At 34.8% G+C, this 23,623-nt stretch overlaps 1 protein-coding gene, 2 long non-coding RNA genes and 2 pseudogenes across 3 annotated transcripts; 4 read left to right on the top strand and 1 right to left on the bottom strand.

The window, feature by feature from the left end:
* Positions 1 to 903: 903 nt before the first annotated feature.
* Positions 904 to 2,326, bottom strand: LOC120173146 (annotated as a pseudogene).
* Positions 2,327 to 2,346: 20 nt separating this feature from the next.
* LOC120173109 lies at positions 2,347 to 5,246 on the top strand. Its single transcript, XM_039180386.1, has 6 exons — positions 2,347 to 2,600; positions 2,823 to 3,241; positions 3,621 to 3,905; positions 3,990 to 4,049; positions 4,894 to 4,923; positions 5,057 to 5,246. Exons 2-6 carry the CDS (start codon positions 2,834 to 2,836, stop codon positions 5,084 to 5,086), a joined length of 813 nt encoding a protein of 270 aa, XP_039036317.1. The 5' UTR covers positions 2,347 to 2,600; positions 2,823 to 2,833; the 3' UTR covers positions 5,087 to 5,246.
* Positions 5,247 to 5,599: 353 nt separating this feature from the next.
* LOC120173111 lies at positions 5,600 to 7,557 on the top strand. Its single transcript, XR_005521026.1, has 3 exons — positions 5,600 to 5,777; positions 6,023 to 6,271; positions 7,148 to 7,557. It is a non-coding gene; the product is annotated as an uncharacterized LOC120173111 (long non-coding RNA).
* A 6-nt stretch (positions 7,558 to 7,563) lies between these two features.
* On the top strand, positions 7,564 to 8,473 carry LOC120173110. The gene is made up of 3 exons (XR_005521025.1): positions 7,564 to 7,875; positions 7,987 to 8,065; positions 8,161 to 8,473. It is a non-coding gene; the product is annotated as an uncharacterized LOC120173110 (long non-coding RNA).
* Positions 8,474 to 10,965: 2,492 nt separating this feature from the next.
* Positions 10,966 to 23,296, top strand: LOC120173049 (annotated as a pseudogene).
* Positions 23,297 to 23,623: the final 327 nt, after the last annotated feature.

Genomic DNA, 23,623 nt, shown 5'->3' with positions numbered 1-23,623 from the left:
CTTGGGTTTAAGAGTTTGTGTTGAAGGAAGTTGATCACTGACAGGTGGAATGCAAACCTCACTTCAGTTGGATCTTGAGGAAGTTGTTGAAATTGAGCGATAAAACGAAGGTTCTGTTTGGTTTTTATCTGAATTGGACTTTAGTTAACTGTCAGTAACTCAGTTAATTATATTATTGATAGTGTAAAGGAGATAGTTATAATTAAATTGAGTAGTCATACAATTGAAAGAAGTGATTGTGTCAATATGAATATGTGTATTGATTGGTGCATTTAAATTGATTGATCGGGCAGGTTAGCTTCGGTGGTTTGAGATGATTTATTGAGTTAGGGGAAGTCTCACGTGCGACAACCTAATATACGGTTAAAGAAAGACGTTATCAGTTTTGTTATTATTTTTTAACAAAATTGATAAAAAATTATCATAAACATTATTATTTTTACCGAAAATGATATTATTGGACGCTTTACCGGGTTTGGTAATATATCCAGTAAAAAATAATATTTTAAATAGTATTTTATCGAATATATTATTAAACTCGATAAATCGCTCAATAATGTTTTGGATTGAAATAATGATGTTTTTGGGTGTTAATATACGGCCAAGTTATGATGGTGTTGAACTTGTAGGGTGTGATGGTTTGATGCAACAACTTGGCCGTTTTCATTGAAATAAATAAGCGCAAAACAATTTATAAAAAGAACTTTGAATTAAAATAAATTATTTTTCTTCAAACTTTTTTTAAAAATTACAATAATAGATAAAATCAATTTTTCTTCTAAAATGCCAACTCTCCAAACACTACTCAGATCCATCAGCCAACCAACATTTTCACCAAGATCAAGAAACTTCAGGCCGGAGAATAATCCGATTTATTTCTGATGGGATTAAACAAAACCCCATCAACCAAAAATGAATGTTCCCACAAATCTTTCACCTTTCAGACTTCTTTCTGATGCATAAGAAAACCATTCCTTTTATCCTTTCAGCATACTATGATGAACAATAAAAAAGATATGTCAAATCTTCTAACAATGTTAAAAAAATCCCGCGACCGCCCTTGCGGCGATTGGCCTTTCAATAGGTTCATATCGTCAGAGGTCGCATAAACTACAAGCGATCGGAACCAAAAACGAGCACGGTTTTCTTTTTTTCTAACTTGTGGAACAACCTTGGATATATGGGTGGCTAAGGTTTATGTACCTTTCTCATAGAGGCTTATACCTTCCGATGGCCAGTTTTAGCCATGGCTTCAAGGTTCCCGTTGAAGTGAATGACTGCTGCGCTCTTGATCAGGCGGTTGTCGCTGTTAGGATCGTAACCTAATCCTAACACATGCCATCTCCGATCGAGTGGTTCTGTCAGGCCATAAAAAGCTAAAAGACCGACAGGAAGAGTTCCGAGTTTCTAGAGTGTCTTATTAGCGTTTTGCTCCTGCCAGTAATGGTATCTCGCAGTGACATTCGCTTTCCTTCAGGCAACTAGATCGAAAACATTCATGCTAAATGCCCATCCACATGCTTGCAGATCAAATTTCGAGCTAATGATCGGATTCGAGAAATTCAGATACTTGTAATAACGATGATATGCTTCGAGGCAAGTCTCCACCGCCCCGTTTATATTCCCATGCAAATCCAAAGAGAAAAGCGGCGTTAGATCCTTCTTCACAACAACATCATCATCAAGGAATACTATCTTCTCAAGTTGTGAATAGATCTATGGTATGTAAAACCGAAGGTGATTCAATAAGGCAATATACATCAAGTAACTGCTTCACGATGGGAGCATAAGAAACATTCAACCAAGAAAACTCCTCGATGTTTTACACCTCTTCCATGACCCCCTTGAAGTCATTACCAAGGAACCAAGCTTGCATAGCTCCATAGGCGACCCCATTAGTGGCAATGTGGAAAACCATCTGTTTAGAATGATCAGCATTGGAAATAGTCGAATTGGCGACAACTGAGGAAGCAAGGACATTGTCCGAAAATAAGCAGAAATGATAAAGATTGTTGTCCACGAGTCGAGGAGAGTTTCTTCGCTCATTTGGAGAGTTGGGATTTTAGGAATAGGAGAAGAAGGAGAAGGAGAAGGGGGTTAACGGAAGTTAAATGCCATGTGAGCAAACATTAACGGTTAACGGGAGGTGACGGTAGGGACCGTAGTGAAAATGAACTAAATATTTGATGACTGTATTGAAATTTTCAAAAGTTGGGTAATCCAAATATAAAAATTCATAACATTTTGGGGACTATTTTTATAATTTACCCTAATAATAAATATTTTTTATTTAAAAAAATAAAAACTTTTATATTTTGCCCGCCATTATTGACTTTGGTTGATATGAAGAAGAAAAGAAGCCATGGCGGTCCGGTTATGTATTTGATTCAACCGCGTTCGCTCGCGCGGCTTTTAGCTGCTAATGGCGCCATCGAGTGAAGAGTCCGCTTCTTACTAACGCCAACTTGAAATCACGCGAGTGAAGAGTCCGCTTCTTACTAACGCCAACTTGAAATCACGCGATTTCTCCAACGGAGCTTCACCTTTTATTTAAAACTCCGCCTCTTCTCTTATCTTCACTACATCAAAAGTTCAAAACAGTAAGTTTTTCTACTGAATTTACTCATTTGTTTATCATTATCTTGCTTTGGATCTTGCATGATTTATTTGAGGAATTTTCTTTCCATTTCGTATCGTTTTCCTCTTTGTTAGTTTATCATTTCGAGGTCTTTGATTTGCTTGATTCTTGATTTCTTTCTATTTTGTTCCGAATATGGAGAAATAGTTAAGGTTTTTGATTGTTTTATGTGTTAAATTTACAGATCCGTCCAAGATGAGCAGCGATGGCAGTTTTTGGCAGCAGTTCTTCACTTGCCTTTCCAGTAACGATTGCGATTCTCATACGGGACTTACAAGAGCCCTTCAATTGCTTGAGAATGAGAAATTCGAAGCAACGAATGCCGTGAACGGGTCACCATCGTTTCACGATGATAACCTGGTGAACTCGTCGAGTCCGATCTTGAGTGGAAGCCGAGAATTAGTTTCTGCTAACTCAGCGGAAGCTAAAGGAAAAGGCACGATGAAACGGTGCAGGCGCCGGGGACCCGGGGAATCATCATCTTCTAGGAAACGGTCAAAACCGACAAGGGAAGCAAAGAATTTCGAAGAGCTTATAGACGGGAAATCTGTGGCGGAGAGCGAGAAAATTTTAACAGATCGACTCGCCAGAAAGATAATCAATGTAAAGTCTCTCACCTAAACTTTGTGCTTCGTATTCAATTCACATTACTGTTATTTATTATACATGAGAATTAGAAAGGATCGGACTCTGCTTTATAAAGCAAGGGTTAATCACATATCCTTGCATAAAAAATGTTTCAATTTGTAGGAATTTGCTCTGGATTTGTATCCTCGGCAAGTAAAACAAAGGTTATCCTTTCCTTATAAGGTGCCTTTTTCTCAAAGGAAAACCGAATGAATTCGGGTTTTCCTGCCCTCTGAATGTCCCTATATTGTTTCTTAATACTTATTTTGTGTGTACATTTGATGATATGAAGGAAAATGACAATGTCCTGTTGTTTCTTAATACATGTTTTGTGTGTATGTTTTGTGGTATGAAGGACAAGATTGCAGACATGGAAAGTATCTTATTCATAGTTAAGCTGATGATGGACTCAAATTCGTGCCATCTCTTACCACAAGTTCTCGGATCACTCAAGCAAATCAAAACAGAATGGCCAATGCGATCTGATATCCCAGTTCGATCTGATATCCAAGTCATCGAGCAAAATATAAAAAAAATCGAGGATGAGTCCAAGAAATGCGGTTTAACAAAAGCTGAAGCGAAGCTGGAGTTGGTCAAAGTGGAAGTGGAGATGAAAAAGTTAGATAAAAAACGAGAAGAGGTATCCTAACATTTACAGATCTAACTTCTAAGTTTGATTTCATGATCTACATCAATAATTTAACTTTCTAACTTGGTTTTTCAGGACTTGAAAGAAGTGGAGAATCCAGTCCAGAAGCTTGAGGCAATGTTCCTTAATAACATGGTATGCATATTTTTATTAACGACATTAACAGACAGTATTAATTTTTCTTGATATTTCTCATTTATAAATCATGTTATAATTATATTGTCTTTCCCATGAGCTAGACTTGTTTCTAGGCCCGGAAAAATCTATATTTAGCTATTTTACTTGAGTGGGAGTGTCAAACACAGACTCATACCAGACATATGTATGTTCAAAATTTTCTAGATTTTTCGTGTATTTAGAGGAATTTTGGATTGTCCTATCTGAATACCTGTCGATACATTACTCATTATACATCACTGTATAATTATAATGTCTTCCCCCATCCACTAGACTTGTTTTTAGACCTAGAAAAATGTCATTTTCAGCCATGTTTCTTGGGTTTGGATTTAATTGTCGGATATGGGTTCATGCCTAAAATGGGTATGTTACAGTTTTTTCTAAGTTTTCTTTCTTTCTTTCTTTTTTTAATAAGAAAAATGAATTTAGTGAACCTGGGATAATCATTATTGTTTCCTATGACTGAATATATGTCAACCATGGACAATTCAAGCAAACTGAAGAGTTGAAACAACTTGGGTTTTCTGCCTGATCAGACCATAAAACCTAATGTTTAAGGCTCCCCTGCTTTTTTTCTGCATGGACTTTTGCATTGAAAACTGTACATATTGTTGAATCTTTATAATCATGACATGCATACATGAATGCATGCATGTTTGAAGTTATAAACATGAAGATGCTATCTTGATTAATATGCTCTCCATACATATCATTCGTGCCTCTCCTTTAAGTCAATTCTTAGACTTGCACTTCTTTGCATCCCTACTCGATCATTTATTTATATTTCTCTTTTAACTTTCAGGATTTCAGCGTGGAGACTTTAAGAACAACAGTATGTTATCCGTATATATATCTTGTATATATATAAGTGTAGACTCCATAAGTATTAAAGTCAAAAATATTCTATGTTTTTAAAGGTAAGGCTACTATAAAATTATGACTTGTTTCTTACTTCGTTGTGTTAGCTTGCTGCATTGATTCCATGGATGATGTGAAAGAAACTACTACAACTAATGATCCTGTAATACGTGGCTGATCTCGTTGTGAATCAAAGGGTGTTCTGAAAATCACCATATGAGCTTCAATTTGGCTGAACTCGTACTTTTCTCTATCTAAATTGTATGGTTTTCGTATTTGAACTCGTTAATGCTTGTTGTGTGCATGTATTTTATGAATTATATTGTGTTATTATCTTATTCGAGATGTTTTATATTTGTATAAACTTTGATTTTGTACCTTAACTTGTTAATTGTATGGTTTGTATCAGATGGTATTTAATATTTTTTTTGTATCATAATCGTATTTAAATTTTTTTTGCATTCTTATAACATTCAACGTCTTTTAGATTTGGGATGGTGGTTCTCAGATATTTAAGAATGGTGCGAGATGTGAAGGTGATAGTGGTATAAAAATTGCTAATTAATTATGTGATTGAAATATTTATAAAATAAGTTATGTCATCATGTCGTTATAGAGATAATGATGGAGTGATAAAATGTCAATCTCCAGTGATCAAAACATGAATAAGGTCAAAGTTAAGTGATCAGATGCGTAGTTTATCCATAAACTTTTGCCCTAATATGTATGTCTCTCGTTCGTCGAGGCTTTCATTCCTGTAGTGAAACCCTACCAAAGAAAGGACAGCCGCTCTCCTCTTCTCTTCACAGTTGTAGTCACAACGAACCAGTAAGTACTGCTAATTTTACCAATTTCATTTTCACCGCTTTCTCACAGATGTTTTGCTTTGATTGTCCTGAATTTCCTTTGATTGCTTGTGGGAATTTCGTTTCTTTTCGCTTGTTAGTTTATAATTTCATATCCGTTGTAAGAAAGAGCATGTCAGTGTCGTTGATTTGCTTTCTGAATTGGGGAAAACCGTTGGTGTTTTTGGTTGTTCAATGATTTCATCTGATCTGAGTTATATTTCCCAGATCCGTACTAGATGAGCAACGATGACAGTTTTTTCTTATTTTTGGAAGAACATAGATCGTTATGTTGGCAACTGTTGGGAGTTTAGTATGCACCTTAAACAGAAAAGAAGCAGTGAATTAGTTTCCGGGAACTAGTTAGAAGCTAAATGAAAAGGCACAAATAACATTTTTTTACCGCAAGCTCATAGAAGGTTAGTGAGAATTATGTGGCAGATACAGAGGGATCGAGTTAACAGAATGATAAATAAGGTGACTCTCTCAATTGAACTTTCTACTTCATGTTCAATTCACATTATTTTGTTATATATGTGTGAATATATCTTGAAGGTAAATGCATCACTTTGATTAGCAAGAATAAAGGGTTGTACTTGCCTTATAGGATGTCATTCTCTCGGTGAAAAACCCCCCCTTGAGAACTGTCTTGAATATGGCTGTAAATGAGACGAGAAGATCGCGAGCTATTTGAAAAAAAATATATATTAAAATTTTAGATTTTTTTAAATTAAATTATTAATAATATTAACATTTTATGTTATTTTTCTAAAAAATACAATATTAGGCTTTTATGTACTTAAGGTTTGGGTTCGAGTTGAGTTTCAATTTTTCATTTCGAATGGAGATTGAAAATTTTAAGCTCACGAGCTTTTGAGTAAAGCTTCAATTTTTTATTTCGCTTGATAATTTTAAGCTCGCGAGTTTTTGAGTCGAATCGAGCTTACTTTTAAAGTTTTTGAGTCGAGCGGAGTTTATCAATACTCAAACTTGACTTGGCTCGTTTGCAGATGTAGTCTTGACCTTCCATAGCTTATAACAGGTACAATACGAAAATCCTTGTGCCAATAATGATGTCATATGTTGGCAGTTTTTCTGGATTTGTACCTAGTCCTAGTCGAGTAAACAATCTCGCATCAACTTGCAAATGATTGAAATATTATCATTCCCTATGAGATACCGTTTCTCAAACTAAAAGGGAACTGTTAGAACAGTTTTTACCTACAAAGTAACGGGTAGTCCAGAAATTCCTTGCTCTAAAAAGCACAGTCCAAGCCTTGCTAATCAATTTGGGATGTTTTACCCTTTTGTATACGTATGGTAAAGAACATAACGCTCTTTTTTCCTTTTCAGTTTTGGTTGTTGCTAGAAGTTGATTCACTGGTATAAAAGGTTCTCGGTGCCCATGCTGCTTCTTTGTGCCTTTTCTTTTAGCTTTTGATAAGTCTTCGGAATCAAATTCCCGGTTTCTTTTCTTGCTACTAATTGACATCGAGCTCAATGGGTTTATAGAGTTATCATATGGCGACAATGGTGGTCTGTTCACACCATATTGTGCCTTTGTGCTTCAAATGTTTCACTCTGCTTCCCTCCTAAACCCAAATTTTCCCCTCAAATTTCAAATCAATAGTTCATCCAGGTACACTAGATTCAGGTTTTCTTTTTGATCTGCTATTCTTTACTACATCCACATCGCATTTAGATCTTTACCTGTCAAAGACAAAATCTTTACCACATTGATTTCATTTCGTTTTCAATTTCAATTGTACTGGTTTTTTAAGACATTGCATTTAGATCTTTACCACAATATTATTATTGCTTTAGAGTTTCACTTTACTTTAGCTTTCCGACAACCAATACTGATAACCGATTAATGAGAAATAATTCGTCAAGTTCTTGCCAATGTAGTTCAAAGTGTCATATTACCTTGTTGCAGATAGTGCATTGCATATTCTACATTGATTATTGATCTTACTGTTACTTGAAAGCGTGTACAATTTAAGATTTTAGGTATCAAGAATCTTACCGATGGAATGAATAACTTGAATGCTTAAGCAGTACCAGCTTTCTTGGTCTAACCGGTGAGGCAACATTCTTGCCATGTTTATTATCACATTTGTTAAGAGACTTGTGTGTTCTTTGTTCTTCTGTCGATTCTATCCGCTAAAAGTTTTGCGTTTTTCGTCACATAGCTCCTCACCAGCTCTCTTGATCGCTCTGCATCTTGTCGATTCTGGTTGTTGGGGATTTGATGATTCATAGAAGTAAAAGGTTTGATAGGCCCTGAATCTCTTTCTCCGTGTCTAAAATCTTAGCTTTCGGTAAGTGATCGGAAGCTAATATCCGGTTTCTTTTCATGCTTCCAGTCTCCATCAAGCTCTCAATCTGTCGAAGGTCTACAGTGAATTCCATACCAAAATCCCGGTTGTTGGCCAACCAATTCTCTACTAAAATGTTGCCGAAAACAGTAATAGTTGCTCATATTGAAAATTTCTGCTTTAAAGTTGGAACATCTTTAAGTTTATACGCTTATCAGAAGAAAATTCTATAAGAATCAACATGTACCAAATGACAACACAAGGAATAGGGACGGCAATTTAACCCGAATTTGATGGGTTTCGATGTGATCAGATTTTTTTTTTAAATTCGGATTTGAGTCGGGTCGGATTGGATTTTTTAAGAGAGTGAGGTCGGTTCGGGTGGAGGGTGAAAAAACTCCGCCCCGACCCCACCCGGATAATATTGTAATTTATTTAAAATTTATTATTATTTAGTTAAGTCTTTATTTTATATCGGGTCGGATTTATGTTCTAAATTAATCTTTAATATTTTTGAAAATCATAATTTCATTCCTACATTATGAATCTCATTCTAAACGGATCCCTAAACTTTTAGGTCTTCCAGTTCATCTCTAAATTCATTTAAATATTTAATACATTTCAACAATAGTTTAAATTAATTTTATTTTTTCAAATATATAATAATATAACTTGGCACAATGATTTTATTAACAAGAGTGATTAGTGTATACGTATAATTTAGGATAAAATTGAAATATTCAAAATGTTTGTGGATTAATTTAGAATGAAGATCATAGTTTGGGGGTAAAAATGAAATGTTTAAAAGTTTGAAGATTAATTTAGAATTATAGTCTTAGTTTAAGGATAGAATTGAATTGTTTAAAAGTTTAGGAATTAATTTAAAATGAGGCTCATTGATTGAGGATGTATGATGCAATTAACTCTATTATTTTAGAATTGAGTAAATTATATTTTTAATACTTAAACTATCAGTTTTGGTCCGTTTTAGTACTTAAACTTTCAATTATTTCAGAATCATACTTAAAGTTTAGTTTTTGTTTTATTGTAGTATCTTGTCATTAAAAACTTTAATTTTCATTCAAAGTTTAACAATAAGTTTTAAAAATATTAAAGATTTAACTACTAAAATATATTAAAATTAATAGTTTAAGTGTTGATTATGTAGTTTACTTTAGAATTTTTGTCTATTACGTGGTACAATGTAATATTTACCAGTATTCAGTAGGCTTCATGGGCGTGGCCCCTTCAAAACACTAATTCATGTCACGTTTGTTTTTGACATGACATTGTTTTTTAAATAAAAAATTAGGGATAGGTGTAAAATTTATGTCAAGGATATGAATTTTTCATGTCAAGGAGTATGGGTTTTTAATCAAATGTAGAGTAATTAAACTTTTATGACCTACTCTTAAAAATAAGTTTAAATATTTAATTAGATAAAAAGTTAAATATAAAATTGAATTGTAAAATTAAATTTAATAATCAAAATTAAGGATGAGTATAAGTTGGGTTGCCCAGGTTGGATTTTTAGTTTGAATTAATATTAAAATAAGTGTTCAAATTATATTATTTTCCTTAAATATGTGTTTAAATAATTTTTTGACTTATCCAATTTTCTAATGTGATAAATGTTACCACTTTAGGTGTCTGACGTTACAAACGTTAACACTTTAGGCGTCTCGGTTCTACCGGTTGTTCAAAAAGTCAATTAAATGACACATGTTACAATATGATAATTTTAAAAAATTATTTTTAAAAAACTTAAAAATATTTTATTTTTGTGAAAACCCCAATGTTTTTTTCTAAAATACATAAAAAAATCCAAATTCTTAAAATCTCTTATTTTAGTTTCATTTACTCTAACCGTCGGTCATATCTGATCACCCATTTGCCAGCGACGTGCCACCCATATGACGCCGACCATCCACCGATTACAACTCTTAATATCATCTCAAATCCTTTTTAATTTTAATCTCTAATCCCCAAAATCTCAAATACTCAACCTTTTAAATTATCATTATAATCTATCGTTTAACTGGCTGTGGAAACTGATCATTTGGTTAACTAATTAGATGTTTGACCTTTGGCCACGGAAATTAACGGAGAAAAGTAGGGAAAAGGGGAGCACGAGGGAAGGGAGAGGAGTAGGGGAAAGGTTTTTTTTATATATAATAGTTTTAAAAAAATAAATTTGTGACATGTGTTATTTAACGAGTTTTTTAATGGTCGTTAGAATCGATATATCTAAAGTGATAATGTTTGTAACGTCATATATACATAAAGTAGTAACGTTTATAACGTTAGACACTTGAATGAGTCGAAAAAATAGTTTAAGCACTTATTCGAGAAAAATATATATTTAAACATTTATTTTGATATTAAACCTTTTAATTTTATTCGAATCCAATTTGAATATTATACCCTCCACTTGTCACCTTTCTTCCATCCGAGTTTTAAAACACTCCTCCATTTAACCTGATTTTTAAAGTAAAATTTTAAATTCAATCTGACACACACACATATATATATATATATATATATATATAATTTTTTATCTTATAAAATAGTTACCTAACTGAAAAAATATAAAAAAATATTATTATAAATATTATTATCTCGAATCAAATTAAAAATTCTCATTTCAAATTTAAACTTTATCTAAATCTATTATTTTTTAAAAAAATTGATCCTATTGCAATTAAATCAAAATCAATTGAATTTTAATCCCATCAAATTATAAATTTACTCTAATAATAGGTAAGAAAAGTGTATAAAACAAAATATTTTTCCAGTCGTTTATCTCCACCGAGCTTTAGCTTATGATATCATTAGTACAGTTGAAGGCTCACTTGCTTACCTTTAATGGCGTCAAGTTCCGATGACAACGAGTTCGTTATTCTCATATGCTCCGATCCAGATGACCACATCGAAGCTGATATCTCCGATGAAGAAATCGTTATTTCCACGGCGGATTTCTCCACTTGGGATTTCCCTTCCATTCTCTCTCGCCGAACTTTCAAAATCCAAGCTCATCGAAATAGGTAAATCGATTTTTGAAATTTTCAATCGTTTCATTCATTTTAGGCTTATTGAAGAATTTACTGTTCATTCCGATGCTTAACTTCGACTTCTTGTAGTCTTATGGAAGAATCTTCGTACTTCCGTGGTCTCCTCAGGGGAAGCTTCAGGTTTGTTAACTTTAGAACGAAAATTTTAGTTATTAAGCTAGTAATAATTAATATAATTCTTGATTAATCCTCTGAAATATGATTTGCTAAGTTTATTTAGCTGGAAAAAAAGTTTTTGATTGAGTAATGGAAGTAATGCTTAATGACCTTCACTTTGTTAAATGTTACGAATTTTGAATTTTTGAAAAACTCGGTGCAGTGAGTCGTGCTTGGACTATGTTTCAATCCAGTGGCAATTGGAAACGTTTTTTAATGTTGTTAGATGCATCTTTGGCTTCCGTTTAGACATCACTTCTAATAATTTCATCCCACTTTTCCAGGTAAACATTTGGCTGCTTCACACATTTCTGCTAGTTCTTCTTTTTATGCCTGAAATAAAGATTGGTTAGTGAGCGAAGTAGCTGCTTATAGGTGGATATTAAAATTTTCTATAATATTTTATTTGGATTGATAGTTGCCATTGTCTAAATTTATCACTCTCTTTTTTATTTGACTGAATTTTGTGACTAGTTATTTTTTTCTTTATCGTACTTACCCTTAATCACAAAAGTACAATGATAAATATTTATCAAAGTAAATTACAGTGACAAATATCAATATCTAACCATAGTTGGTGGCATAATTTCCCCTTTGACCCAATTAAGACGAACCACGTGGCTGTAACTTTGGAGTATGAACTCACTCTATTATATTACTTTCTAAAACCTAGTTGTCTGTATTTAAATTTCTGCACCACCAGGCTGCACTTTATTTTGGAGTGGATGTGCTTCTCATTCAGTTGAAATATTGGCTTTCTGAGGTGTCCTTGTCCAAGGATTCAATTGGATGATCTGATCCATATATGGAATTTTGGCTTAGAACATGGTAAGGACATACTGTGTATTTCAAGATGATCAGAAATGAATAAAGATGCATATTTTGTTAGAGTGACATCCGCACTAATAGACATTTTGAAAATGTTGCAGATAATGGTTTTGTTCAAGAAACATGTGCAAGCTACCTAGCAATAAATTTCGTACGTGCTAAACTCTCATTCAGCTTTTGAGAGTTCACCAGTAACGTCAGCTTGCAACCTTATTACAAGTTTCTTATTGAACAATTCTTTGATCAATGAGTCACACCTCATTTGAAATTTTCATATATACATTCCATTATATACTTTACAAGTGGTGTGTTGTTGTCTCCTCTAGTAATTATCAGGCTGGGATTAGTCATTCCTTAAGTTTTCTGAGGATCCAAGTAACTAGGAAAAAAAAAAGTTCCACTCATTTCATAACTTATCACCTGAGCACATATATGGAAAAAGGAAGGTTGCATTAGCTTCTTAAGCTTAGCATTTGGACAGCAAGGACATTGCAGTGGTGAGATAGGCATGTTTACCAAGGATTAACTTAAACATGTCTGCTTAGATCAAGATTTAGGACATTCCTGTGATTGATTCGTCATTTGGTAGTTGTGTCTCTTAGGGTTCTTACTATTTTTTAACACAACTCGGTTCCTTTCTTTGGGTTATAAACTACGTTCTCATGCATATTGCAAGGTTGAAAGTGGCTGTCTTATCCCGATGAAGTCCTTTGTCATATCATTTTCAAGGAGAGGCTTGTATTGCATCAGCTTGGCAATGCATTTTGGTTTTGTGATGTATTTGTTTCGGACTGTTATAGAAGCTGATGAGCTATTGTTCTTGGTTATTCTTAATATATGATCTTTGTCTCTCTTGTAGACTTATTTATTGTTACTATTACTATTAGTTTAACTCACCTTGCTCCCTTCTTTGGGGTTATAAGTTATAACCTAGGTTCTAGTGCATATCGCAAGGTTGATAGTGATTGTCTCATCATGATAAAGTCTTCAATTTGTCATATCATTTTTCATGGTGAGGCTTGTACTGCATTAGCTTTCTGTGCATTTTGATTTTCGTGATGCATTATTTTCAGACCATGATAAAATCTAATGCTCTATTGTTAATTTCCTGCAGATGTGGGCCATGACTAGTGAAATTTTCAAAGATGTGCCTTACGAGTTTTTGCTACTTTGCATAAAGCATCCCCATTTGACAGTAGACAGGTTAGTAATCACCATTAAAATATTCTAATATTCAATTTTACAAACTATTTTCTGAAGTTTGATGGTTTTGTAAACTTCCACAGTGAGAAGCACCTTTCTGATGCACTATTAATTTGGCTTGATTCTAATACAGAACAGTTGGAAAGATCAAGTAAGACAGGATGTGAATTTTTTGACATTTTAAAGCAGGTGATTTATATATTTTCCATTTCCATGTTACTTCATCAGGGATGAAGCGTAGAATTTTATGCTTGGGGCCCGTGATAACATAGTATCAGATTATAATTTTTTTGGGTGTTTTTATTTTGGGGGTGGGGGTGTTATAATTGGTTCTTACCTTTTTTTGAGCAAGATAATTATTAAAAAGTTTTGGAAGTTTGACTTTGGAGCCACCCTTGAAGTTCATCAAATTTCTGTCTTAGTAGATCCTAGTGTTGCAGAGTGGATGGCTCTAAGATTTTGCTATTGATTTTTTTTTTTTGATAAGAAATTCAGGCCTCATTAAAAACGATTTTGCTATTGAATATTCGAAAGTTTTAATGGTGATCCTTTATTTTAAGATTAATGAAGATAAATCTTGTTTGAGTGTAATCTTCTATAATGTTCTATTTGATTATGAGATGTTCTAAACTTATTCATTTTATTGATGTTGAGCAGATCAGCATTAGCCTTTTGCCGTTATGGTTTTCTGCAGGTATGGCAGTTATGTTGTTTTATTTATTGGATGATATGATATTTTTATTTTTCATTAAACTAATATGATTTTATTCAAATTATTGTATATTGCAGGGAAAAGAAGTTCTGGCAGTTTTTCTGAGCTTGCTAATGAGAGTGTTGACTCGATTTTTAAATTAATGAAAGTTACACCGACAGGACCAATAAATGTTTTAGGAGATGGTGATTTGAGTCATCTGAGAATTCGATTGACTGAATATTCCAAGGTATTTCCTTCTCTTTCATTATAGATTCCTTTATTCTATCCCTTGACGTGAGATTTCCAAGAGGATTAATCCAATCATATTTTAGATTTCAATAGGGAGATATTGTGGCTTGTGAGAATTTACATCTTCGGCAATTTTATTTATCTGTACTACCAAATTCCTGTTACACATGAATTTGCATGATTTCTGCAATTTCAACATCTTGAAGCATTTAGTAAATGACAACAAAATGTTTGCATTTTATTCTTTGATTAGCTTTATCAAAATATTTTATCAAAGTGAACATTCAATTTTGTAGTTTCTGGAGTTTCCAGAACTTTTGAAAATGGGATTACAATCTAAAATGTATTCAGTATGGTAGGGGTTTCAAATACTAATAGCTCATGTAACTGTTTATGCTTAGCCATCATTGCTTACTTTATCAAGATTCACTCCTGCTTGTTGCATGGCTTTTTTATTTTTAAAGAGAGTTCCTTTTTTCTCCATGCAGAAATTGGAACTTTTTGGTTGTCCACAGATAACACCAATGATTCTGCTCTTGTCTTTTCTTCCAAGTACCCATAATTCATATTTGGTGTTGAGAAAAGCAATCAAACAATTCGGAAGTGACCTTGAACAAGGTGATGGAACTCAATGTCAAATCACACAGAGACTACCGCCTACTTTGTCTTTTGAAGGTGTACAAGAGGTGGATATATCAGGTTGTCTGAAGCTACCTCTTGAAGTTGCTATCGATTGCTTTTCCAATTCATTTCCCTTTTTAAGAAAGGTGAAAGCTGCTCATCTTTTGAACTTCAAGATGACAACTTTGTATAGGTTGATCCAAAAGTGTTCTCTGGTCTCTGAAGTTGATATAACTGTTGATATAAATCCACTTATTTCATCACAAGTGCCAGTTGTATCCTCAAGCTCAGCTGTAACTTCAATGGCACCAAACAGGATGTATTTTTTGAGTGATAAGTCTTCTATGACATCACTTTATCATTTGGAACCCTCACTCTCAAATATCACAAAGCTGACATTGGAGGGCAGAAATGATGTCTGTGGTGAGATGTTTTCTGCTTCTCGGTTAAAAATAGGTTTTCCCAACTAATTACAAAAAAAATGTTTTCATTACTCTGATCAATAGAAGTTCCAAAATGCTGAAGATAATTCTTGGCCAAAGGCCCATAGCAAGTTTCATCAGGAAATTTTTATTTAATTTTGCTTGATGGAATGACAATTCGTACTCGCATTATGTCCATTACAGTGACCATGGGTAAAATACATTGATGTCAGAATATATTCTGCGTCTTTTGTGATTGATATTTTCTTTAACCGTGAAATCAATGACTGGTGAATCTTTTGTGTTGTGATATATGGTTTTTTCAATCACTTAGTGCTTCTTCTATTTCCTCATGACAGCTTTTTCTAATGTTTTCCTAAATGTTTGTTCCAGATTCGGATGTCCAGTATATCTCAAAATTATGCGTCTCCTTATGTTATTTGAATCTTAAGGGGTGCAGCTCGGTGACAGATGTCTGTATGGCAGATCTTATTTGTAGATGTACAAAGCTACACTCACTTCTAGTTTGTCGTACTTCTTTTGGAATGAATTCGATTCTGGCTCTTTGCAATGCTAGTCCTAGTTGTATTCAGACTGCACAGTTTGGGAAAAGGCCTTTGTATTCATTGGCATATAATCTCCAATTACTGCACATGGGTGGCTGCAAGTGTAAGCACAATTTCCTTTCTAGATATATTATATATAGCACTGCAGTATTAGTTATTGACCCTGAGTCATTTGCTTGTGATTGCGTACATTTCCCTTTTGGACTTGGAATTTTTCCACATAAACTATGGGGATGAAGGATATCCACATTTTGATCCCTCGTCCACTTTTAACTTTGATATGAAGAATATCACTTGATGAAGGATATCATTGATTATGATTGAATTGATGGTATGAGTCACATGACTATGGGGATGCAATGCAATTTAAGTGGTTTAGGTAACTTGTATTTAACAAAAGCCGTGTATTGGCAACTTGAGTTGACAAATCAAGGTTCTGTCTGTCTAAATGTGAGGCTTTAACGTAGGCCATATTTTGATCAACCTTGCACACCTTTAGGGGGTCATTGATATTGGAAAAAGTTCATTTGAGGAAAGATCTGGTAAGCTAGATCCTTCTTTGGACAGTGCAGTGAAGTTATTCATTTTGTCAGAGGGCTACAATTCTCTGAGCTTCCTTCTTTTGTCTTTTCCATTAAAATAAGATTTACTATTTGGATGCCTATGAATACATGACTTCTCGGTTCTTCCACAGGTGCTGATGAAGCTTCTTTACTAGATCTATTGTCTCAAACACAAATGCTGAAGAGTCTTTGCTTGAGGGACACAAACCTTGTTGACAATGTTCTTTGTAATTTCTCGGGTTCTCTCTTGGAGATGCTTGATGTTTCGAATACAATGGTTAGCAAATTTACTGGCTCTTTGTTTATTTATTTAGTTATTTTACTATGGCTGGCATTGCATTTTAGAATGGAATAAGCATAAAATAAAGAGTAACAAACTTGTTTTTTTTTACGCACTTCTCCATGTCCTGAAATTTTGTACCTGATCCATAACTGTACTCTCCATATTCTTATAGAATTTGCGTTCATATTTAGGTTATATAAGCCATTTTATGTCGACTTTTTAAACTTCATTATGGAGTTTGTTGTGGGCTATTGGTTAACATGTAACAAGTGGTGTATCTGACAAACATGAAATGTAATTTTGTTTGATTTTCTGATAAGATAGATGCTGTAAATGAAAAATAAAGTTGTCTTACCTCAAAATTTCAGATTTCTGGTGCTGTGTTGAACTTTGTTGTCCAGACAAATCCTGGCCTGAAGTGCTTGAATGCTGGAGGCTGTAAAAATTTGTTTCGATCAGAAAATACGAAAAAAGAGGCACATTGTTATTCCTCATATTCAGGTGAAGAACTCTTTATGGGGCTTGGTAAGACGTGCAGATTAGAAGAAATTGCCCTGGGATGGGGGCTTTCTTACTCTTCTCTGCAAGACCTGAAACCTGCAATTTTGTCATTGAGGGCACTGATTGTGGGTTTGGGTGGAGCATTACCTGAAGATGCACTGAGATTACTGCCCACCACATGTCCTTTTCTGGAGTCATTAGTTCTTTATTTTCAGGTACATAATCCATCCATTAGCAAATTTTGTCATGTCATTGGGTGGCACATATTATATTCTCTTGGGGTTTTCTTTGAAATAGTTCTAGCTTTCAAATTCTCAGTTGTCGTGTTAGCAGCTTTGAGAATTTAAATATGCAATAATTTTTCTCCTCCTGTGGAATTAACTGAGAGTATGTCATGTAAGGAAAGCAACGATTTCCGTGATATCCTTATCCTAGGAATATGTTGACTTCAGTATTATTATGTTTAAGTTGTTTTCCACGTTGGATCATGTTGTTTCATTGTCTTTGCATGATTAGTTAACATGCGATTTATTAATTTGTGATATAATAACTGGAATCGAAGATCCATTCACTGTTGTAAAACTGGATGAGGATTAAACTAGCCGTGTGCTGTCCAGAAAACATAAGCTGTTCTTGACTTGATAGTACTCCATCTGCATCTATTTTGGTATTTTCATGTAATTGCTGAAATATACTTCTATAGAGTGTTTTGTTTATTATATAAGTTCTTTGTAGGTAATATCTGATTGCATCATAATCAACATATTGACATCCTTGAGGCAATTGTGAACGTTGGCTTTGTGCTACTGTCTTGGTGATATATCCATATTAGGCTTGAAATTGTCAATGCCAAATCTACGGATATTGAAGCTTGAGAGAGTAACTCCTTGGATGACTAATAATGAATTGGTTCTTCTGACTCAGAACTTTGCAAACTTGGTTGAGTTTTCCTTATTAGGATCCAAACTTGATTCAGGTAAAGAGACTATTTTTAAAGGATACAGCTGGCGAGCTACTAATCTTTACATGGCATGTGTTGTCATTTTCATCTTTTATTATTTTATTAGCTATTTTTCAGTATCCATAAAATAATACAATATTGTTGATGTGATTATTGATGGATCCCCTTTCCGATGTGATTGTAGTCTCCAGTATTATCCATTTGTTTGTTTTGTTTCCTCAGATGCTCAATGTATCATCTCAAGCGGATGGCCAGGATTGATTTCTCTCCGTCTGGAGGTTTGTTATGATTTGTACCTTTAGAATTTGGATATTTCTTTGTTCTTCCTCTGTTTTATTCGAGAGGTTCCATGAATTGATCTGTTTGTCATGTAGGACTGTGGAGAAGTGACCGCAACTGGTGTTTCTTCGCTTCTCAACTGCATTGCCCTTGAAGATCTCTTGCTGCGCCATAATGTGAGTGTTTGCTCATTTACCCTAGTCGTATGCATGTCTTTTTCATAGGGCCACGGTTACACCATGGAAAACATGGTGAAGCTCCTCAATCTTGTTGCAATTCAATTTGGATCCCTGCAATAATTAGCTGTTAGTAGCTCTGTCTATTGTCATTCTTACTCAAACTCGGGTGTGAGCGTCAGAGTATGAATATGCATATCATGTGTATGTTAAAGTTTTTTAAGCTTTCCTTGTATTTGGAAGAAAGATCATATATATAGCCATATATGGATATACATCTAGGGATGGCAATAAAACCCCGTACCTGATGGGTTCTGACCCAATCCGATAGGGAGATTATAAAAAAAATGAAATTTGAGTTTCAGGTTGATTCATTTTTTCTTAAGTTTAGCCGGGTTGGATTTAGGTTTAAGTTGAACCCATCAGGATAGTTATGAAAATACTCTTTTTATATATTATTAGTTAGGTTTTGATAAAAATATATGATACTAGAATTATGGTATTAAATCAAATTGATTAAATTAATATTCATTTATTTTTTCGCGTTTATTCCGGGGAGGCAATTGTTGGATTGTGCCTGTTTAGCAAATGAAGGCATAGATTATTGGAGGAAACAAGGGCTGCAGGGGGTTGTTTTCAAAGTGGATTTTAGCAGAGCTTATGACACCGTGGATTGGCAGATTCTGTTAAGGCTTATGAAGGAGATGGGCTTCGGAGAAAGGTGGTGTTCTTGGATAAATCAGTGTATTTCTACAGCTTCTATATCTATTCTACTGAATGGGTCTCCTACAAAAGAGTTTCATATTGCTAAAGGTTTGCGACAAGGATGTAGTCTTTCTCCTCTTTTGTTTAATGTGGTTGGTGAACTCCTTCATATGATGTTAAATAAAGCTGTGGAATTAGGATTATTTCAAGGGTTTTCTTTTGGAAATGTGCAAAACAGTTTCAATTTGACCCATCTTCAGTTTGCGGATGACTTAATTATTTTTTGTCGAGCCTCCATCACTCAAATTAAAAACGTTAGACGAGTGTTGATGATTTTTAGTTTTATGACGGGGCTTCATCTTAATTTAGTTAAGAGTAAATTGTATGGTATTAATGTGGAGGAGGACACACTGAGAAGTTGGGCTAGGGACATTGGCTGCTCTATTGGTTCATTTCCAACAGTTTATTTAGGCCTTCCGCTAGGGGCTAAAAGAAACTGTGAGAAACTGTGGGAGCCAGTCCTAGCTAACTTTGATAAGAAATTGGCGGGATGGAAAGCTTCTTCTTTGTCTATGGCCGGTAGATTGGTGCTTATTAAGTCGGTTTTATCCTCTTTACCTATCTTTTATCTCGCTATTTTCAAGATTCCAGCTAAAATCTGTCAAAAATTAAACTCTTTGATGGCGAATTTTTTATGGGGTGGAGGAGAAGAAAAGAAGAAAATGCATTGGGTGAGTTGGATTAAGATTTGTAAACCGAAGTGTGGAGGTGGTCTAGGAGTTGTTGATTTGAAGCTTATTAATAGAGCACTATTGGGAAAGTGGGTGTGGAAGTTTGCCAACGAAAAAGAATCTTTGTGGAAAAAGTTCTTATGTTCTAAACATAGTGTTAGTTGTCTTTCTATGGATGTCAATAAAGTCTCCTCCCATAAGGACTCTTGGATTTGGAGAGGTATTGTGAATAGCTACATGAAGGATGATTTCTTTGGAGGATGCATTAGATCTCATGCGAGGTTACAAGTTGGGAATGGCAATTCGATTTTCTTTTGGAATGATACATGGTTGGGGGATTTTCCATTGAAAGTTCTTTTCCCTAGGATTTTTGCTCTGTCAACAAATCAAGGGGGTAAGGTTGCTGAATTTGGTAGTTTTGATTTGAATGGTTGGGAGTGGAATATTAAGACTAGGAGGAATCTATGCGATTGGGAAGTGGCTCAGTTGGTTGATCTATTGGACAAGCTCAATGTTATCAAATTAAATGAATCTTTGGAGGATTGTATGCTTTGGGTTGGTGCGGGCGAGGGTTTGTATTCCGTTAAAGCTTGCACGAAATCTTTCTACTCAGTGGATGAGGATAACTTTAGGTGGAACAAATATGTTTGGCAAGGTCTGGTTCCTCCTAGAGTAGAGGTTTTCCTTTGGCAAGTATCACTTAATAAAGTAGCGGTTAGAGGGGAATTGAAGAAAAGGGGGGTTCACCTAGGGGAGGACTCTCTATGCCCCTTTTGCAATCAAGCAGAGGAATCAGTTCAGCATCTGTTTATTTCCTGCCAGTTTTCCTGGGTACTATGGAACAGAATCATAGCCTACTGGGGTATCAAGTTAGCCTTACCTACTGATCCTTCATCAATTCTAATTTCATGGTCTGTTCTTAGGCCATTTTCTAATATGTGGAAGTTTATTCCGGGGGCTGTTTTATGGTCGATTTGGAAGATGAGAAACGAAATTGTTTTTGAAAGAGGCAAGCTGGACACATCCTCATTGTTTTCACAGTCAGGTTAAGGCTTGCGAAATGGTTCCTAGCTAAGTATCCTTTATCCTCTATTCAAGTGGACTCTCTAATTGGTGATCCTTCATTGGCTGATAATATTTCAGCTTCTCTTGATTCGAACAGGCCTGTGGTTTACTGGAGTCCTCCTCCAGTCGATTTTTTAAGTTTAACGTGGATGGAGCAGTTAGTAGGGTTGGGTTGTTAGCAGGAATTGGGGGCATTCTTAGAGATTGGAATCTGATTAAATTGATGTCGTTTTCAGAAAAAATAGGGCCTACTCCTATCATTTTAGCAGAGTTAAAAGCCATCAAAAGAGGAATAGACATCTTTGTGTCATCAGAATGGGTATTGAAGGGAAGGCTTATTATTGAATCTGATTGCAAGTTAGCTGTGGAGTGGTTGAAATATCAGGAGTCAGTTCCTCCTTTTCTTTTAAATTTTGTCAAGGATATTGCGGATGCGGTTTCTGAGTATGAGGTCATTGTGAGGTGGATTCCGAGAAGCTGTAATTGCGAGGCAGATTTGCTTGCAAAGGAGGGGATTGGGTAGTGGGTCACTTTTTTAGTACTGGGTTCGGAGGTTTTTCATCAAGGCGTTATAAGAGTGTGCTTAAGTTTTATGTATCTTAAAGGAGTGGTTCTAGTTTTATGTAATTTTTACATTATCAATATATTAAGGTTCTCTATTCCTCCTTCCCCTAGTAGGTTCTGACCTCATGGTAAGGGCTACTAAGAAGGAGGTTTTTATGAGACCTACTTTTCCTATCAAAAAAAACAAATCATGTGAAAAATTGAAAATTATATTAAATTTGGATTGAGTTTGAGGGGAGTGGAACATTTTTAAGCTCGGGCTGGGTCAGAATTTGTTGTTACTGTGTCGGATCGGCCAAAAATTCGCCCCGTTGTCGTCCATATATACATAAGACAGGTGCGTGTCAAACTTGGGTACTTCAAAATAAGTGGAGAGTCGGAGCAACATAAGTCTATATGTTCTTTAATGTGGCATGACTGTAGGGTATGAACCTTGACACAACTCCCTTACGTGTGTACTCGAGGAGGAATCCGGTCTTCCATATCCTTGTCATGTGCTCCGGATTTCTTTCCATGTGGAGTATACACGAAAAGGAGTTGTATGAGACCTATACTGTTCTTGTATATGTTTACGGTAGAACCCGAAACTCTGTTAAGATTGCACGCGTTCTTAGCACCAAGCCATTGGTTGTGAGATGCGAATTTGAAGCTGCATACTGCTAATCGAACTTTTATGTATTTTAATGTCATTATATTGGTTCAGGGCCGTGGTATACAAAGAAACTTCATCCTTGAAGCTGCTTCAAAGGTAATCTCTTTCTCAAATAAACATCGCTAGTCTGTGTTTTCCTTTATTCGACTTCTACACGGAGTCGGTGTTTATTACCTAATACGGATTGGTCGCCTTACTACAGATGCCATTGCTCCGGCAAGTATCGCTGGACTTATGTGATGCAAAAGAAGGCGATTTCAACATTCCAGATGTAAGTTACAAAATTTACTTCCTCATTTGTTACGTTCAGCACAAAAATTTACGTCCGTAATGTCAGTTCTGCCAGCCTCTCTAGACGGTATCACGAATTCGTCTCGATGATCATTTACAACTTTAGCCAATAATTTATGATCAATGTTTCTTTTTGTCGATAGTTTCCGTAAAGTCAGTTCATCGCGTGTTATTAGATAAACGAACTGAAACTTCGCTTTCGGGTGTTATTGCAGGGTACTGACCGGTATTCTTTGTGAAGCGCGAAGATCACTCGATGCAAGTCAAAAAGATGCATCGTCGACCCCCAGTTTCCAGAGGCTCGTAGAAAACCGGTGCATAGGGAGACACTGGTATTGGTATGGAACAGCAAAAGTATTGATATAACGGTCGTGAAGGAAAGGCTGTAGCCGTTGAACGGACTGACTCGTCGGCACGAGCCGAATAATACAAAGGTTTGAGTGGTTTCGGATTCGAATAATATCGTATCGGTTTTTTCTATCGGATATGGAATCGTTTTCATATTCAACGATGGTATTTCTATCGAAGGAATAAATTGTGTTTTGAACTGGACTCGACAAGAATTGGGAATTCCATATCATTAATGATGGTTTATATATAATAATTTAAAGGGTAAAGTATTTCAAATACGCGACCATTCCAATTAAAATATTGATGTGTTCTATTCTTAATTATTTGAATTAATTAATAATATTATAAAAGTAGACTAATCATATTACGTTATACGGTCCAATTAAAGCACAAATTGCTTACAATTACACCGTAACAATTTTGGTTAATTTAAGTCGGATTGTAAAATTAAAACATAGAGATCAAATCTTCCATTTGATTTTACAGAACCAAAATCAAAATTTGACAAGATTGAAGAATGTAGTTAACTAATGATATTATAAAGGAGAGGGTCAAATTGAAGGCTAGACATTAAACCTT

The sequence above is a fragment of the Hibiscus syriacus genome, unplaced genomic scaffold (genome assembly GCF_006381635.1).
Source record: "Hibiscus syriacus cultivar Baekdansim isolate YM2019G1 unplaced genomic scaffold, ASM638163v2 tig00111941_pilon, whole genome shotgun sequence".
NCBI lineage: Eukaryota > Viridiplantae > Streptophyta > Magnoliopsida > Malvales > Malvaceae > Hibiscus > Hibiscus syriacus.
Note: the sequence above shows the minus strand (reverse complement) of the source record. Positions and strands in the feature narration are given on the sequence as shown.